The sequence below is a fragment of the Anser cygnoides genome, chromosome Z, assembly GCF_040182565.1.
Source record: "Anser cygnoides isolate HZ-2024a breed goose chromosome Z, Taihu_goose_T2T_genome, whole genome shotgun sequence".
Taxonomy (NCBI): domain Eukaryota; kingdom Metazoa; phylum Chordata; class Aves; order Anseriformes; family Anatidae; genus Anser; species Anser cygnoides.
Window position 1 is genome coordinate 54,923,468 of NC_089912.1, and position 17,135 is coordinate 54,940,602.

Below are 17,135 nucleotides of genomic sequence, written 5' to 3' on the forward strand. Positions count from 1 at the left end.
ATAATGATCCTTCTGTCTTCAGTTGATCAGAATTACTCAAAAAATTTGAGCCATATGGAATCAGAAGGAAGTATTATCTATTTTGGTAGCACTTACAATCTATTGTTATTTTCCTTGATTCCCAGTTGAATGATACAATGGTATACAAAATTCTACTTGTTCCTAGCATGGAATTAGCAGACCAGAAAGCTATTCTTTTAGAAGTATTAGCTGTTGTTACCCTCCTTTACATGCACTTTTTGCTCCTCTTGTAGCTGCAATCTCCACATTCAACACAACAGAAAGCTTTTAAATATCACAACCATCTTTTCAGAAAACATTACTGGAAGGTCTATTTGAAGGTTAGTTTTTGTGAGCTCCAGTCACTCTAGTCACTGCCCAGAACAGACTTTTTCTGTTAAGCTTCCTGCTGAGGAAACTTCATGAAGAATAGGATAGGTCTGAGCACTTGTGTACAGAGACATCTACCAGTTGCTTGGGTTTTAAAGACTGACAGGTGTAGATAAAAACCTGAGTTCCTCTGACCATACACAGAAATGGCCAGCTCCAGTCTGGAATGACACAGAAATTAAAATACCAGCAAAAATCAACTCTCACTGCTGTCATGACGTATGTGAAAAGACAATGTAGTAAACTGTAAATAAAAACACTAGCAGATGTATCCAGTTGTCTCTTGTACAAATCCAGCAACTTACTGCTTGTTCTCCCAAATTTGCTCATGATCTACATTAATTCACAGTGCCAATCTACAGTATGCCATTGAAGCCACAGAATGGTATACATGAGAGAGTTACCATAAAAACATTCATTCGAGGATCCTGTAACCAACTGTAGAAGCATCTTAAAAAGTCCTGCTATACATAGATAGATAGACGTAGCTGCTTTTCCTCTTAAAAAATACATAAATAAATTAGTCAAATAAAATTAAACACTATTTAAAATAAATTAGTAGAAAGACCCTAGAAGGCATGCATGCAAAAAGCCACTACACTTTTCATGTTGCATAAAAGCTACAAAACATGCACCTCTGTTTTTAAAACATTTTATAAACATTTTTAAAATAGGATTACAGTACCCTATTTGCAAAGAATCCTACAGAATTACTACAATGGACTTTATACAGTCTGAAAGAGTCATACCAAATTGAATGCTCCGATTCCAAGTTTTACTCCTCCTTCAAATTGGTGATAAGTTTCATTTTTGCTTTTGTTCCCCTGAGTCATCTGTAGCACCTGATGACATTCTCTTTTGATACAGGAAAAAAGGGGGGAGATGGGAAACATGACTTAGAAACTATATGAAGTATAATCATTATAATTTATATATATATATATATATATATATTAATTTGGAGGCATTAATGCACCTCCTTATACCGACATTGAACCTCAGTGTTTTCTAAGGACTTACTTGTATATTTGATAACTTGTCCTAATTTTGAGGCCGCCTTTGATAAAGTTGATCATATTTTCATCCTGAAACAAAAAATATTAATTATACAAAATATGTTTTTAGTTATTACATATACACGGACATAATCTTCAAGCTACATTTTAATTGATTTAGGACTTAAAATGCATTGAAATTTTAAAAATGTATTTCAGTTATTAGAATAATCTCTAAGACTAAAGTTAGCAAATGCATTAAGTTGTTAGGGAAACATTTTTCTGTTGTATGTGACAAGTTTTACACCCTAAAAAGAAGCAGAGTGATCAGAGCTACTATTAACTAAATTTCTAATGCATCTAAGTGAAAAAAAAAAACTCTCCACCAGATGGTGCTGTAGGAATCTTTACAAAAAATTTGGAAAGCCGTTTCTGACACACACAAGCAAGCCCAAGACCTGGCAGAAGATAAACCAAAAACTCCCCTAAACAGATTAATTCCCATTGCTAATAACAGTAACTACACGTACTACCCAACACGTGTTTATTCACCTCTAGAAAATCAAAGCCACAATCTATTAGCCATCAAAAATAAGTTCCTGAATAGCAAGATGGTTAACAATTAAGCAGGAGAGATTTTTTCTCTTAGAATTAACACAGAAGGGGAATGCGTGCAGGCATTTAAAGAGTCCCATTTAAATACCCAAGTACAGCATGTACGACATGAAAAATAAAAATAAAAAGAAGTATTAGAAGAGCATCAGAATCAGGAACTGAAGGAAATGTTGGCTTCCATAAACGGATCATCATTTTGAAAAACCTCAACTGTTCTGTCTAAAAGACTGGACGACCAAATGCAGATGTTTTAGTACAAGCATTCTTGCTACCTCTTTCTGACTGACTACATTTTCATTATCATCATCATCCTCAGATGAATCAAGGTCAGTCAAGGATGAAAAATATGGGGTATAGCAGCAATCAGCAGAGTAGGGTATTACAGCAAACTGCAATGGAACTGAAATGATGGACAGGCAGATGTTGCTTAAGAGAAAGGATACACTTCCCTTAAAGGTGTTTCATTTCATACAGTCCCAAAGTTGAAGACACATATTTAAAAATTCTTTCATGCTTAAAAACAAAATCAAGAAGCAAACAAACAACCAAAAAGTGGTTTGCTCTTGTTTGATTAGGAAAAGAGAAAGGCAGTTATAAGACTGGCATTCCACTACTAACATTTCCTGACACTTCTGGCCTAAGTATTGTATTAAGTGGTTTATAAAGCTGAGCTAAATTAACCTTTTAGACCCATCTGATCTTAATATGTCTCTGTGCTTCACTGCTTTCTCATAATTTATATCTGAAGGAATTATCTAAAATACGTTAATTAAACATTTGTTGAACATCCACACAAGCAAGGAAAGTATGAGGAAACAACTCCTGTTTTCTAACCAATTTTTAGATCACTAACATTAAGTCTCTGAAACACAAGCTAAACAAGAAGCGTAAGACAGCAGCAAAGTGCAGATCCTTCTGTGAACCATAAGATTACCTCAGCAATGCTAAGGCATGCCCATTTTATAATAATTCATTACCATATTGTTCCTGACAATATTTCAAAGGGGCAGAGAGAGTGATACTGAATTAAAGACAAGCACACATCAGGTGTAATATTTTAAGTTGGTAACATTCCATCTTTTTTGTGGAAAAAAAAAAAAACAAAAAAAAACACTGCACTTTAAAACAACACTTCCTCATATGTTTCCTCATATTTGAATGTCTTTTTGAAGAACTCGTAGACTATTTTAGAAGTGATGGCATTATAATTTAAATCTACCATCTGTATAGTACCTTCAGTTTTTCATTCCTGGGTAACAATAATATCTTTGGTTATTCATAGAAGCAAAACAAAAAGCAAGAGTTTTGCTGGATAGCACAGCATTTGCTGTACTTTCAATCACTGTCATGACGTAACATTCATTCAAATAGGAAGAAGTTTGTTTTTTTAATAACTTATCTACTGTGGGGATTATGTTCTACAAGCATGAACATCCTTCCATTAAACTATTACACAGAGATACAAAATGAACAGTTGATTTTACCTGTACAAAGGTGAGAGCTGCTTTCTGCAGTAAACATTCAGCATAGCAGATTTCAGCATGCATTTCCTCTATACAAGAAAGAAAAGTTATCTACTGTCAACATAGCTGTTGTCAATATTCTCATCTCGAGGTCAATGGAACAAATAAAATGCTGCCAAGAAGAAGTAGGATTCTGCCATTGCTCTTTTGATAACTGCTGGATAGCAGCTGTAACAAAGAGATCCCATCAGAACTAGTAATTCAGAAGCTAGCTAAAAATAGTTTTCTGTTTCACCTCTCCTCAGACAAAAACCTTGATCTTGCCAGAGCTGTCTTCCGCCTTTGGCAAAAGCTACTTACCATTCTGGTGGATGATCTCCTGCACTGTGCAATTGATACTACGTTTAAAAATCAGCCTAAAGAAACTAGTTCCTCAAACACTCCTTCCATGTCTTAGAAAACTTCTGCAGACGAACAGTAACATTCACAATAGCTCAGCTGTTTCCTAAGTCCAGTAGGATGTTACAAACAGGTTTTTACTGAGTCATGCTAAGCAATCTGAAAGCCCCAGGCAGACTTTCTGTCCTCATGCACCACTAAAGAACATTTGACTTAACACACGACACAAGTTACTCTGCAGTGAGAGTAACTGCATGCTGCAAGACCAGCCACATGCATAAGGCTGCTGTATGTACAATGCACACATGGTGAGTTTGACGTGTCCAGTATTTAAGAGGGTTCTTTTGTGTCAGGTTAGAAAAAAATGCATACTTGATTCTGCCTGAATCGGAAATAGTAGATCAGCATTTTCAGAGCCATGAACAATGTACTGATACCATTTCCCAAAACACCTTAAGGCAAAACAGACAAGCACAAAACTTGTTAATATATTCAGATTCAAATACAACTAAGGATAAGGACTTATTCCACAGCACCAATGATTCTTAAACCTTTTGGCAATCGTCTTAAGTTAAAAAAAAAAAAAGAAAATAAAAAAAACAACACAAAACCTCTCCTCAGTCCTGCAACTGGTTGTCAAAAGCATTGCTCTCTTACTTCATCATGCATGCTCAGACTAATAAATAGGCCTGTATACACCATTTCATGAAACTATGCATTGAAAAGGACACATAAGTGATTGGTCTGCATTAAGCAGCATTGCTCCCAAAGGACTTTGCAATATTTGAAGATGGAACATGCAGGGTTTTGAGGGGAGGAGGGGGTTGTTTCTTGTTTTTTAACTGTAAGACACTGAAGTCAAATTAAAGAGTTAAGCATATTAGTGTGCGTTGGCTGGGTGTTCTTGAGCTTTTTTCATTTTGTTATTTTAATTGTATTATAAACCACTTACCTTCACTCAACTGATCCACTGACTGTTTAGAAACTAGATTGGACAAGGACTCTACCACTGTGTTTCTTTTCCTGAATCTGAATCAGTCATACATGGAAGAAAAGAAACCCATGTAGCATAAGTGACATTTCAACAAGAACTTGAACTTATTTATAATTCTTAACTATTTCCAACCACAAATTGTAGACATTCTTAGGAAGGTCAATAGCTACAATTTTTTTAGTCTAATCATGGCCGCTGACAGGCCCAGAAGCCTATGCAACCTTAAATTACCTTTCAAGTATGCATTTAATCTATGCTAAGTATACAAGAGCATACCATTCCCTGGTTCCAACCACGGGGTTCCCGCCTAACTCAGCTCACATGCAAGAACACTGCTGGGGAATGAATCACATGTATCACATGCTAAACAGTTTCTCACTGGACCTCTAGCTTTTAAAACAAGACTTTTGAGAAAAAGTCACACAAGGTAATTAACAAAACTGCTGCAGAGTTCTTTATAATGCTGGGCAAGACACTCAAAAAAATCATAAAAATTTTAAGTTATTCTTCCATTTGTTCTCAAACCTGATCTCAGAACTACAATGAAAATCAAGGAGCTACGTTTTCAACAAAAATGAGAACATAAAAGGTCATAAAATACTGACGTATTTATGTCAGATATGGAATTTTACACTGGACATCCCGTATCAGTCACACATCTTTGTTTTAACAGACCTCAATTATTCATATTATAAGGTGAAGGTTTATCTTAAGGTATGCCATTACAAAAACGCATTCACTGCTATTTACAAATACCTCAGCCTTATGCAGAAGCCAAATACACAACTCTACATTCAGAAAAGGACTGCCTTTTACAAGCCAGAAAGTAAGTCACTACAAATATTAAGCATTTGCTTATCATCTGTTTACACTCTTCTGCATACTGAAAAGGGCAGGGCCCCATCAATGAAATTACGACATTACAATTTAACATGATGCATAGCAAAAAAAAAAAAAAAAAAAATCATAAATGAGGAACCTCAAAAAAAAGTACCTCATAAATGTAAATTTCTCAAGTTTACCTTTGGCAGGTTTGCAAAGCTTCTTTCATTGTAGAAATTCCCATTTGTATATCCTGTTGTTCAAAGGTCATAGCAGCTTGCATAACTAAAATAGTGCTGTATCCGAGGGCATGGTACATACTATCTTTAGACCTACGGCAAACATACAAGTCTTGTGCATTTTAACCAAAATTTAAATTAAAAGACAAAATTAAATGCTGTCTGAGACACCTACATGAGTTTGTGTAAAGACAGAAGAATAAAGCAAGAAAATAGAGTTAGGGACAACCAAGTAAATACAATCTTCCCCACAGTGCTACTTGTCTACCTCTACAAGGGACTTGCAGCAAGTCCCAGAAAATATTCAAACTGGGTTACACAAACATTTGCACTTAATTATACTCCCATTTATAGTCCACTGGCGTATCTGTTTAATTTAGCTAATTAAGCCTTGACATAAATACTCCTTCAGCTCTGCTTTCACTTAACATAAGAGGTAGGGACATCCTTATAAAATTAGTAACTGATCCAGAGATACAACGATCTGTATCTGTGAAAGGCCAGTACCCATGTGCTCAGTCCTGCATAAAAGGCTACTGTGAATCAGCCTGGCTTTCATAACATCCAAAAAAATTTATCACACAATCAAAGCAACTGTTGGCAAGGGGAAACTGAAGTGAAACCTACCAGCTGCGTTTTGAAAGCTTCAGGAAAATGAAATCTGCCCACTCCTCTGGTGCTGTACTAGTCATTCGACGTACTTTTTCCTAATGACCAGTTTGAACCTCCTAAGCTTCAACTTATGGCAACTGCCTCTTGTTTTACCATCTGCCACTATGGATAAGACTATCTCTATCTTTGCAACTTCCCCTCAATAGCTACAAACCACTATTAGATTAATCCCCTAAGTCTTTTTTGCCAAACTGAAACAAGCTCAGCTTACAATCTCAGAAGTCATATGTATTAGTTTTCTAGCTATCCTGCTAGCCCTTTGCTAGATCTCTCCAGTTTCCTCAACGTTTTTTCAATCAACGAGCCACACCACAAGCACAGTTTTGAAGACAGAAAACTTTGGCAGATGAAAGGAAGACAGATCCTTGGGATGTTTATTTTTTAAAGATGTCAACTCTTTCCCTTATTTTTATTTAGGTATTTTAAAGACTCAAGTCTAACTTTAATTAAAAGGCTATTTTTCTGTAAAACAATTGGGCTTTTACTTTTTGAAAGGTGGCTTTTTGTTTCTTTGCTGGGCTAAGTCCTCCTTTGCAGATTAGCTGAATATACTGTATAAGAGGCTCAGAGTCTATTAGCTGCCAGGAAATCAAAGTACTGAAACCATGGAGTTTATAATATTATTTTTCTTCATAGCATACATCAACTGAAACAAACACTTCACTATATGTAAAAAAACTGCAGTATAAAATGGGGTATGAATTACAGTGCTTTTTTATTTTATAAGGCAAAATAATATATATAAGGAAATATATATTAAAATTTTGGAAATATATGTATGTGCATTCATTAATACATACATGCACAAACCTTGTGTGTGGTACTAAGTATTTTGCAATAATACCCCAAAATAAAGTTTTAGCATACAGAAGTGCAGCTGGGAGTTCTCAAAATGTTGCTCTACTACATGTAATCTTGTAGTCTACCTTCTTAAAATCACCAACACATCATTTTTACTCCAACTTACTATTACCAAGCAACAGAGCAAGAACTTTATGCCACTCTACCTACACGTGCTACAGGAACCCCTCACTGAAATACCCACTACATGCATCTTCAGGAGGCAGACAGGAAAAGGACCATGAATTTGAGTTTGATCCCAGCTGCCTGTATTTCTTTTCCCCACAGTCACAGGCCAGCTACTCTCACCCAACCAACCTTTCAGTATCCTCTAGCTACCTACACTTGTAATGGATGCGGATATGGAAAGAGACCCAGCAGATGATTTGGCGTGACTATTAGCAACACCTTCCAGAACAAATTAGCTTGTACTATTTCTTATAGGCTTCAGCACTACTCCTAAGGGATCTGCCCCCTCTGTATCTTATCTCAGTGAAGTGGTAAGAGAGTACTTTCAAAAACTTGAAAGTCAGAACAACTAACAGAGCAAGCAGATAAACCATTGATATTGTTTATTTCCAAGTTCATCAACACTGTTCTTATTACAGTGATAGTATGAAAGCAAAAGCACACACACTCTCTAGAACATGCTACATAACTGTTTCCATCAATTTATGAAGACTTAATTATACTGAGCAAATGCAACAGGGCAGAAGATAGACAGTCATTAAACTGAAAGATTTGATTTAAAAGTAAACACTACTGTCACACAGATGTAATTTATTTTAAAAAGCATTAGAAAGAGAATTCAGAGTTTTCCTAATTAGCTTTACTAATCTGCTCAAAAAGCAGCTCCGTTGCACAAATTCTCTGATCAAAGATACATTGGATAAGGTCTTGTTCTTCCATTTTTTCATTATGCACTAGAAAAGACAACTTGAATGATAAACTGTAACAAACCAATTAAGTGCTTCATTAACAGGTCTGTGATGGACTTAAGGAGAAATATGTGCACTGCTACAGGCCCAGAATACTGAGAAATGATTCTGGACGAGAGGGAATAAATGAAAGCTATTATTTTCAGAGCTATAAATTAATCTTCAGCTACCACTTATCACATTTCACACTATCTGTTTACAGTAACATAAGCAAATAACATGATCTCACCATGGACGAAGTAATTCCAGGGCTTCAGAGAACTTATTGTTTAGAAATAAATTCAGTGCCATTGAACATTCTTCCAGAGCTGTCTTGAGATCCATTTTGGATGCCCTAAAAAAAGAATCTTAGTTTAGTCAATCTGTAAATGTATTTTATATATTTATATATATATTTCTTATATAACTCCACAGGTCTTACATAGCAATTTTATTGTTCATTTTCAAAATCTGACTTTACAAAACCAGGTCAGATTCTTATCACTTTATCCATGCTACACAGGAATACTCTCTTTTCTTACTAAAGTGATGTTTATGGCTTTGTCATCCTCTGTTTACCAGTCAGTATGCAATGGAGTCATTTTTACTACTACTTGTATAACAAATACACAGGTTATTGTGCCTAAGCTCTCACATCTCAGTATTAACACAAATGTAATGTCAGATTTTGTATTCAGATCTAAGTCTGGAGAGAGATGACACAGTAATACTCTTATTCAAGAAAGCTAGTAAACAGACATTCACTCTAAACAGCTACGTCCAAAACTAGACCTGTCTAGTGGCTTGCAGCCATGCAAAAAGCTTTTGTTCTTCCCGATTCACTTCAAGCAAAGTCACTTGCACTTGCTTAAGAGCAAGGCATCTAAGAAGTGTTACCTCAGCCAGTTTTGTTAGACATTGGGAGCGCTCACAAATTGCTCCATGAGTGGAACAGGTAGCACACTGGGCATTCTTGGTAGTAAAGAACAGCTAGCAGCTACATAGCGTTTAATCAGAACAGCTGGATCTGGGAAAGATAATCTGTCTACAGCTTTAAAACAACAGGTTTAGGCTCTATAATGGGCTTTATTCAAGAAAGGTTAAGCAGTGGTAAGCAACAGATCATGGCCATGAGATGAATATTTAAGTGCTGACCAGAAGAGAAGAATCCTGAAGGAGGAATTTATGAAAGACAAACAAAAGTGAACGCATCTGTTCTAAATCTGAACATAAAACGCACACATGAAAAAAAAGGGGGGGGAGGGGGGATATTAGAATATGATTGGACAGGTTTTCACACAGAATAATCAATTTCCCCTCCCCTCTAGCACTCTCCATCACCAAAATAAAGCTTTAAATTATTAGTTATGCTTTTTGTATTTCTCCTGGGGCAGAAAATTAGGATAAGACTAAATGACCTCCAAAAACACTTTTTCAGCTTTCTTCTCTTTTTTTAGAGCAGTACTTGAAAAATTCATCCTTCTGTAGAGATACAAAATCTGTAACTGAGTACTTTGAAACTACTAAAGATCTATTTACTGAGCCTACCAAGAGGCAGATTTTGCACTTCATATCTGTGAATTGCCCAACAGTTCACTTCCTTCCCAATCTGTCTTCAAGATACTGTTTAAAAACAAACAAACAAAAACAAAAAAGTGTCACACATCCTGGGCCTTGAGCCATGGCATAGTTTGGCCAAAAAAGAGTAGAAATCTACACACTAGATATTATTTAGGGACAGATTTTTTGTTGTTCTTATTTGATGGTGCTCTGCTGATTATAATATTGAAGCAATCCCTACAAAAATAATATAGAAGGTTTTGGCCAACTGACAATACAAATCACATATACATGATCACATACTACCATGATTTTACAGTAGCTTTTGTCAACAAAGGAAAAGTAACCCTTGTTCAAATATTTTAATAATTTTACAGTTTATTTTACTTTTTGTCTTTTATAAATCTCTTGAATTAACAAAATACTACAGAACAGTAAAAGCAAGTAACAAGGCCTTGATGAACTAATACCACTTTAGCCATTTGTCTAAGAACATATGCTTTCATGACCCTCAAAAGCCCTTTTTTTTATTTAAGTGATGAGATAAAGGTACAGGTCCTCTTTACATCCTGGCTCTAACTCTCTTCCTAATGCAATTATTTCAAGAATAATTTCTAGAAATTAAAGCCCAGTAGAAAGCTCATCAAAGGCAAAGTTTCTATTTCCTTGGAAGTCTTTGCTTATGCATGACAACTTGGTTGTTGGGGATACCTATGGTTGTGATATGTTACCAGTCCTTGCACTCTATTGCTGGTCATCTAGAGGCTTCTCCTCACCTGAAAATTTAAAATATTTATTAGACATCTCACTGATTCTGATATTCCTAGTATCTTCTGACAACACTACAACTTGCCAGCATGTCTGCTTTATGAAAGAAGGTATAACACAGTTAAGCTACACAAGTCCTGACAAAAGGGCACAAAATATAATACTGATTCTCGAGATGTATTTTTGTAACCCTTACTTTGCTACTTGCACCATACAGCAAAGTCTAGATTTCAACAAACTCCTCATGATCCAGTCTTTTCACTGCTCTTCATCTCGCTGAGCTTTACTGAACTTCCTGTACACATTTTCTCCTTGGGGCATGCTGGGGATACAGGCAAACAGAGTAAGAGTCTTCTCAGCACAGCAGCCTTCTCCTTCCCCAGGTGCTTAAGATTCACTGCCAGAGGATTGCGCTCCCAGATTTCACCCAGTATCTTGTCCTAAGTGAATGCCTGGGGAACTAGGACTGTAATGTGGCTCATGACTGCCCTGCTGTATAGGTACAGGTAACTGAAGTCTTTACTAGCCAGTACTAATTAGTAACGTATGGAGAGCAAATCTAACCCATTTGTGTTCTTTTGATCTCTAGCCTACACAACCCAGTGTCCCATTGCCTGTATTCATTTATGTTCTCTCACTTAGCTATCTTTAAGCTAGACATGCAACCTGCCTTCTACTTTTTTAAAAAAATACATCAGGAAAGTTGTTGCATGGAAACTTTATTTAGGTCTACATAAAAATACATAAATAATAATAACAAAATGCAGATGAAAAAGAGTCAGCATTTTGTTGTTGTTTGCATGCTGCTCTTCACACAGAATATAAGATACAATATAAATACAGAATATAAGGGTACAATTCACAACTCATACTATGCTGGCTAATTGTACCCAATCTGTTATCTAGACATTCATTTTTTACATGTTAGTTACGTTAATTAAATGAATATATTATGATATTTTATCTTTATTCAGAAAGTTTACAGTGTGCATTTAAATGTAAATTCTTTGGTTTTATTATAAGCCATAGCTTTGGGACTACTTCGGTTGAAGTTTTGCAAATGAACTGTAAAAAAAAAAAGAGTGATGGTTGTTTTCCCTTCTTTCTTCTTCATTTTCCAAGTCCTAAATCTTTCAGTATATAGGTTTGTATGAATTATCTTCACTGGACTGTTGATAATAAAGGCTACTCAATGATAGCAGTGTATTTGAGTAAATCCATACATTTATTTTTCAGTTTCCCCCCTGCTACATATATTATGACAAATCTCTGAATCTCACCTCTCAATGAAAAGTGGGGGGGGGGGGGGGGGGGGGGAAGCCGACATAGTAGCGTTATTCCAAGATGGCTACAAAACTAGACACCATTTTCTTTACAACTTCAACAGATCACATACAATTTCTGTTTTTCCCTTTTAATAAGGTTTGCTTAATCTCTTTGATTTCGGACTCTCTCCTCTAAGTGTTTAACAACCTGATTAATCCTTCCTACCAGCTCCTCCTTGATGAGGGGAAAATGGAAAGTGGTATATTAAGCATTCAGGTTTGTTTGTTTGTTTTTAATCAGAAAACAGCTATTTGCTATTGGTGACACAGGGCTTAAGAACTTCCTTCTTCTAGTTTCAGTGCACACAGGCTTCTTTATCTTTGTGAGGCTACTTGCACTGATATTAACAGGAGACTTTGACTTCTCAGACCTAAACTTGAAAAAAAAAAACTGTGAAAAATTAGAACATCAAATACAAAATCTTAAATGTAAATCTCTTTGCCTTACAATTCTTATACTGAAGACACTTTCCACCATTCATTTCTGAAGCAAAAAAAAAAAAAAAAAAAAAACAAACCACAGACCAAGAAACCCTTCTGGGGGACATACAGAGTATTTCTCTCTTCACATCACACATTCACTCTTTCTGTATCTTTAGTTTAAGGGAAAAAAAAGTATCAAAGCCAGTATGGAAGCTGGCAAATGTTGTGCCAATTTTCAAGAAGGGTAAGAAAGAAGACCCTAGCAATTACAGGCCTGTCAGTCTCACGTCAGCGCCTGGTAAAATTATGGAGAGGATGATCCTTGAAGTTATTGAAGTGCACCTGGGGGACAATGCAATCACTGGTCCCAGCCAACATGGGTTCATGAAGGGTAGGTCCTGCCTAACAAATTTGATTTCCTTTTATGATAAGATCACCCATCTAGTCAATCAAGGGAAACCAGCTGATGTGATCTTTTTGGACTTCAGCAAAGCTTATGACACGGTTTCCCACAGGATCCTACTGGACAAAATGTCCAGCATACAACTTAACAAAACCATCATACGATGGGTGAGCAATTGGCTGATGGGCAGGGCTCAAAGTGTTGTGGTTAATGGGGCCACATCTGGCTGGCGGATGGTCATTAGTGTGGTCCCTTAAGGCTCCATTTTAGGGCCAGTCCTCTTCAATGTCTTTATAAATGATTTGGATGTAGAACTAGAAGGTGTTCAGAGCAAATCTGCCGACAACACCAAACTTGGAGGAGTTGTGGACTCGGATCAGGGTGGAAAGGCCTTGCAGAGAGATCTGGGCAGATTGGAGAGCTGGGCAATCACCAACCACATGAAGTTTAACAAAAGCAAGTGCCAGGTCCTGCACCTGGGATGGGGCTACCCTGGCTATACGTACAGACTGGGCGATGAGACGCTGGAGAGCAGCCCTGCAGAGAGGGATCTGGGGGTTGTGGTTGACAGCAAGTTGAATATGAGCCAGCAGTGTGCCCTGGCAGCCAGGAGGGCCAACCGCATCCTGGGGTGCATCAAGCACGGCATCGCTAGTCAGTCGAGGGAAGTGATTGTCCCGCTCTGCTCTGCGCTGGTCTGGCCTCACCTCGAGTACTGTGTGCAGTTCTGGGCACCACAGTACAACAAGGACATGAAACTGTTGGAGAGTGTCCAGAGGAGGGCAACGAAGAGGGTGAAGCGCCTAGAGGGGAAGACGTATGAGGAGCGGCTGAGGTCACTGGGCCTGTTCAGCCTGGAGAAGAGGAGGCTGAGGGGGGACCTCATTGCAGCCTACAGCTTCCTCGCGAGAGGGAGTGGAGAGGCAGGTGACCTATTCTCTGTTATCACCAGTGACAGGACCCGTGGGAACGGTGTGAAGCTGAGGCAGGGGAAGTTTAGGCTGGACATCAGGAAGAGGTTCTTCACCAAGAGGGTGGTTGCATACTGGAACAGGCTCCCCAGTGAAGTAGTCGCTGCACCAAGCCTGTCTGAATTTAAGAAGAGATTGGACTGTGCACTTAGTCACATGGTCTAAACTTTTGGGCAGACCTGTGCGGTGGCAGGAGTTGAACTTGATGATCCTTATGGGTCCCTTCCAACTCAGGATATTCTATGATTCTATGAACCACAAACTTGTTTTGTATTTTTGCATACTGTAGCTTTTAATCCAGAAAAAATAACCCATCTGAGTATTTAGTTTGGACACCTGCCAAGGCCTGAGATCTTAACAACTGTTCATACTCCTGAAGTAAAATTCTTTCCAGAGTCTGGATGGAGAAAACCACTGAATCTAGGCTATGAAGCACCCTGACTATTTCGCAAAACAGTGGACTTTAAACTTCATTTACATCTGTTCAACTGGTTAAATGTTTCCCATTAACAAAGATCATCAGAAATAAGTATGCATGTGATCCTATCTTTGTTACTCAATATTGTCCTGATAAGCGTTTTAATTTACTAAATATAAGCAAAGAAAATGTATATTAGTGTATTTAGACTGTGTATGAATATATGAATAAAATTGTTTAAAGTATTTGTATGAGTAATAAAGAAATGTACATGTGTTTACATGTCTCCTTTAAAAATCTTAAGCATCAAGCTCTCAAAAAGAATAGCATCAAGACATAAGAGTAATTCCTAATGAAAGTTTTGCAGAATACTCGATTTTATTAGCTAATTCCAAAAATAGCATCTGTAAATAGATTGCTGTCAAAAATTCACTTTTACTTGCCTACATTAGTAGGCTCGGTTTTGTTTCTGATATATGAGGAAGGAAAAGACTTAGTCCCTCAGTAACAAACCATGGGTACCACTGTGTACCAATGCTTCTCTGTTCATGCTTCACACTTGTTTTTTTTAGGAAACTAATTTCATTCAGTACATGCCTGGTTAGACCATACATTCTATTTGCTCTGTCTTACCAGCAAGTGGAAACGGCTGGTTAATTTCAAAGATTTCAAATAAGTTACTTTTCTAAAAAAAATTTAAAAAACAAAATCCTACATTTGCACTGATTGCCACCATTCCTGCCTCAGAACATGATTTCTTAACAGTAAATTGCAGACGAGCCTCGCTTGAATCTGTTCAGTTGTTCCATTTTCTTGGCTAGCAAGCTCACGGTCCTTTTGAACACTGCTTTATTTTAAATGTATTCATGCTCTGTAATGTCCAAGATCAGTGGTGATTCTGACACCTTTAGCTGATAGGAACCCTCTTCCCCTCCCTCCTTTGCAGGATTACCATGCAGAGCGCTTCCTCCATGAGGTACAGATTTCTGTGCTGGTGTGCACTACTATACACACTTCATAAAGTAAACTCAAGCCTTCCCGTCTCAGGGTGTTGGAATCCACTGTCTCCCTGGAAGACTTTCTCCCAGACAAGATCAAAAGCTGTACTCACATTACAACATCAAATGTCACAGTTCATACAGAGATGATAAAATCGTCATTTCATGTTCACATCTCACATGTGTTCCCCAAGGCTCAATTCTTTTTCTCCAGGTCTCACATCTACGGCCAGTTTTGTTCAGCATTTTTATCAGCTATCTGAATGTAGGGTTGGAGTGCACCCTTAGCAAGTTTGCTGATGCTATTTAACTGGGAGCTGCTGTTGGCTCACAGCAGGAACAAGAGGCCTTGCAGAGGCATCAAGATATGTATTGGAGCATTGAGCAATCATCAAAGACATGAAATTCAACAAGGGTAAATGCCAGGTACCCCACCTGGTACGGAGTAATGCTGTTCACAGGCACAGTTTTGGAGACCAGTGGCTGGAGAGCAGCCCTGCAGAAAGGGACCTGGGGGTGCTGGTCAACAGCAGGTTTAACATGAGCCAGCTGTGTGCCCTGGCAGCCAGGAGGGCAAACTGCATTTTGGGGTGCATTAACACAGCATAGCACATGGAGGTGATTTAGCATTGATGTGGCCTCACCTTGACTATTGTGTCCAGGTCTGTGCAGGAAGGTGCCGGTCTCTGCTCCTGGTCACCCATGGCAGGGCACAGGGGCACGGCACGGAGCTGCGCCAGGGGAGGGCCAGGCTGGGCATTAGGAAACATTTCTGTGCCGTGAGGGTGGTCAGGCACTGGGACAGGCTTCCTAGCCAGGTGGTTGGTGCCCCGTGCCTCTTGGTGTTCACGAGGCGTTTGGACAATGCCCTCAGTAACATGCTTTGGCTTTCAGAGAGCCCTGAGGAGGTCAGGCAGTTGGACTCCATGGTCTTTTTAAGTTCCTCTCAACTGAACTTCTCTATTTTACATATTAACACTCCAGAACATTCCTGACAGTCTCTCTGCTGGTCTTAGTATTTAGCAATACACTTAAAAACTGCCACATCACCCATCACTTATTTAACTCAAATGACCCTGGTACTTTGTGTTACTGCAGCAGGAAGGCTTTCTGTCCCTGGCATCCTCTTTGATACATTTTTAATTCTGAGCTATGCCTCAGATCAGCAGTAAATTACAGGACTGCATTTGGCCTTCATTTCATGGATGCAGCTAGCAACTATAAAGATTTCCAATCTGCTGTGGTAATTGCTTTCGCATTAACAGTAACATACATCCATGTGTGTCCATTATATCCGAAGAAGCATTCCAATAACTCAGTTATTGCTTTTGCAATCTGAAGATCTTTCTTCTGTTATTTTCCTTCACATTTTGAAGTTGACCTCACCATTAAGAGAGCGATTGAGAAGAAAAACCTGTTTCACCTTATCCCTCTCATTCATCACTTACATATGAGCCAATAGTAATACTCTGCTCTTCTGGCTAGAGGTGTGCCAAAATCTATTTTGGGTAATTTCCTAATAGGCAATGTTATTTGCTGACACTTACCAATACCTCAAATGAAGGTTATCATAAAATCATCTTACTGCCTACAAAAGAGTTTGGGCATTTACCTTGTCTTCTTTAAAAAAAAAAACATTGTGTTAGGTCTACATTTTAAGTCACAGATTGTTCTGTTAAGCGTAGTTGAAGGTTTGCAGTCTCCTTGGTAAGTACAGTTTAGATTCACATACTGTGAACATTAGAAAACGTTCATAAAAGCAAAGACTAGCTTTCTTGTAACGAAAGCAAAAGCAAAGCTTTCTAGTTATGTTGGATTTTTCTTCTTATTCCAAGAGAGTACTCCTAAACACTCATAAGTGGGGGATTGGTTTTGTTTTGTTTTTTCAAAAAAAAAAAAAAATGCACAGATACTTCAAAGAAT

At 37.8% G+C, this 17,135-nt stretch overlaps 1 protein-coding gene across 2 annotated transcripts in view; it reads right to left on the reverse strand.

Annotated features, from left to right (window-relative positions):
* Positions 1-17,135, reverse strand: part of TTC39B (tetratricopeptide repeat domain 39B) — an 81,766-nt gene that overhangs the window by 22,339 nt on the left and 42,292 nt on the right. For both annotated transcript variants that reach the window (XM_066987992.1, XM_066987991.1), the window contains exons 3-8: positions 8,597-8,701; positions 5,879-6,010; positions 4,815-4,891; positions 3,485-3,552; positions 1,411-1,475; positions 1,140-1,245 (exon numbers count right to left, since the gene is read on the reverse strand). In XM_066987992.1, the coding sequence (XP_066844093.1) occupies positions 1,140-1,245; positions 1,411-1,475; positions 3,485-3,552; positions 4,815-4,891; positions 5,879-6,010; positions 8,597-8,701 (553 nt within the window). The remainder of the gene's footprint in view (positions 1-1,139; positions 1,246-1,410; positions 1,476-3,484; positions 3,553-4,814; positions 4,892-5,878; positions 6,011-8,596; positions 8,702-17,135) is intronic.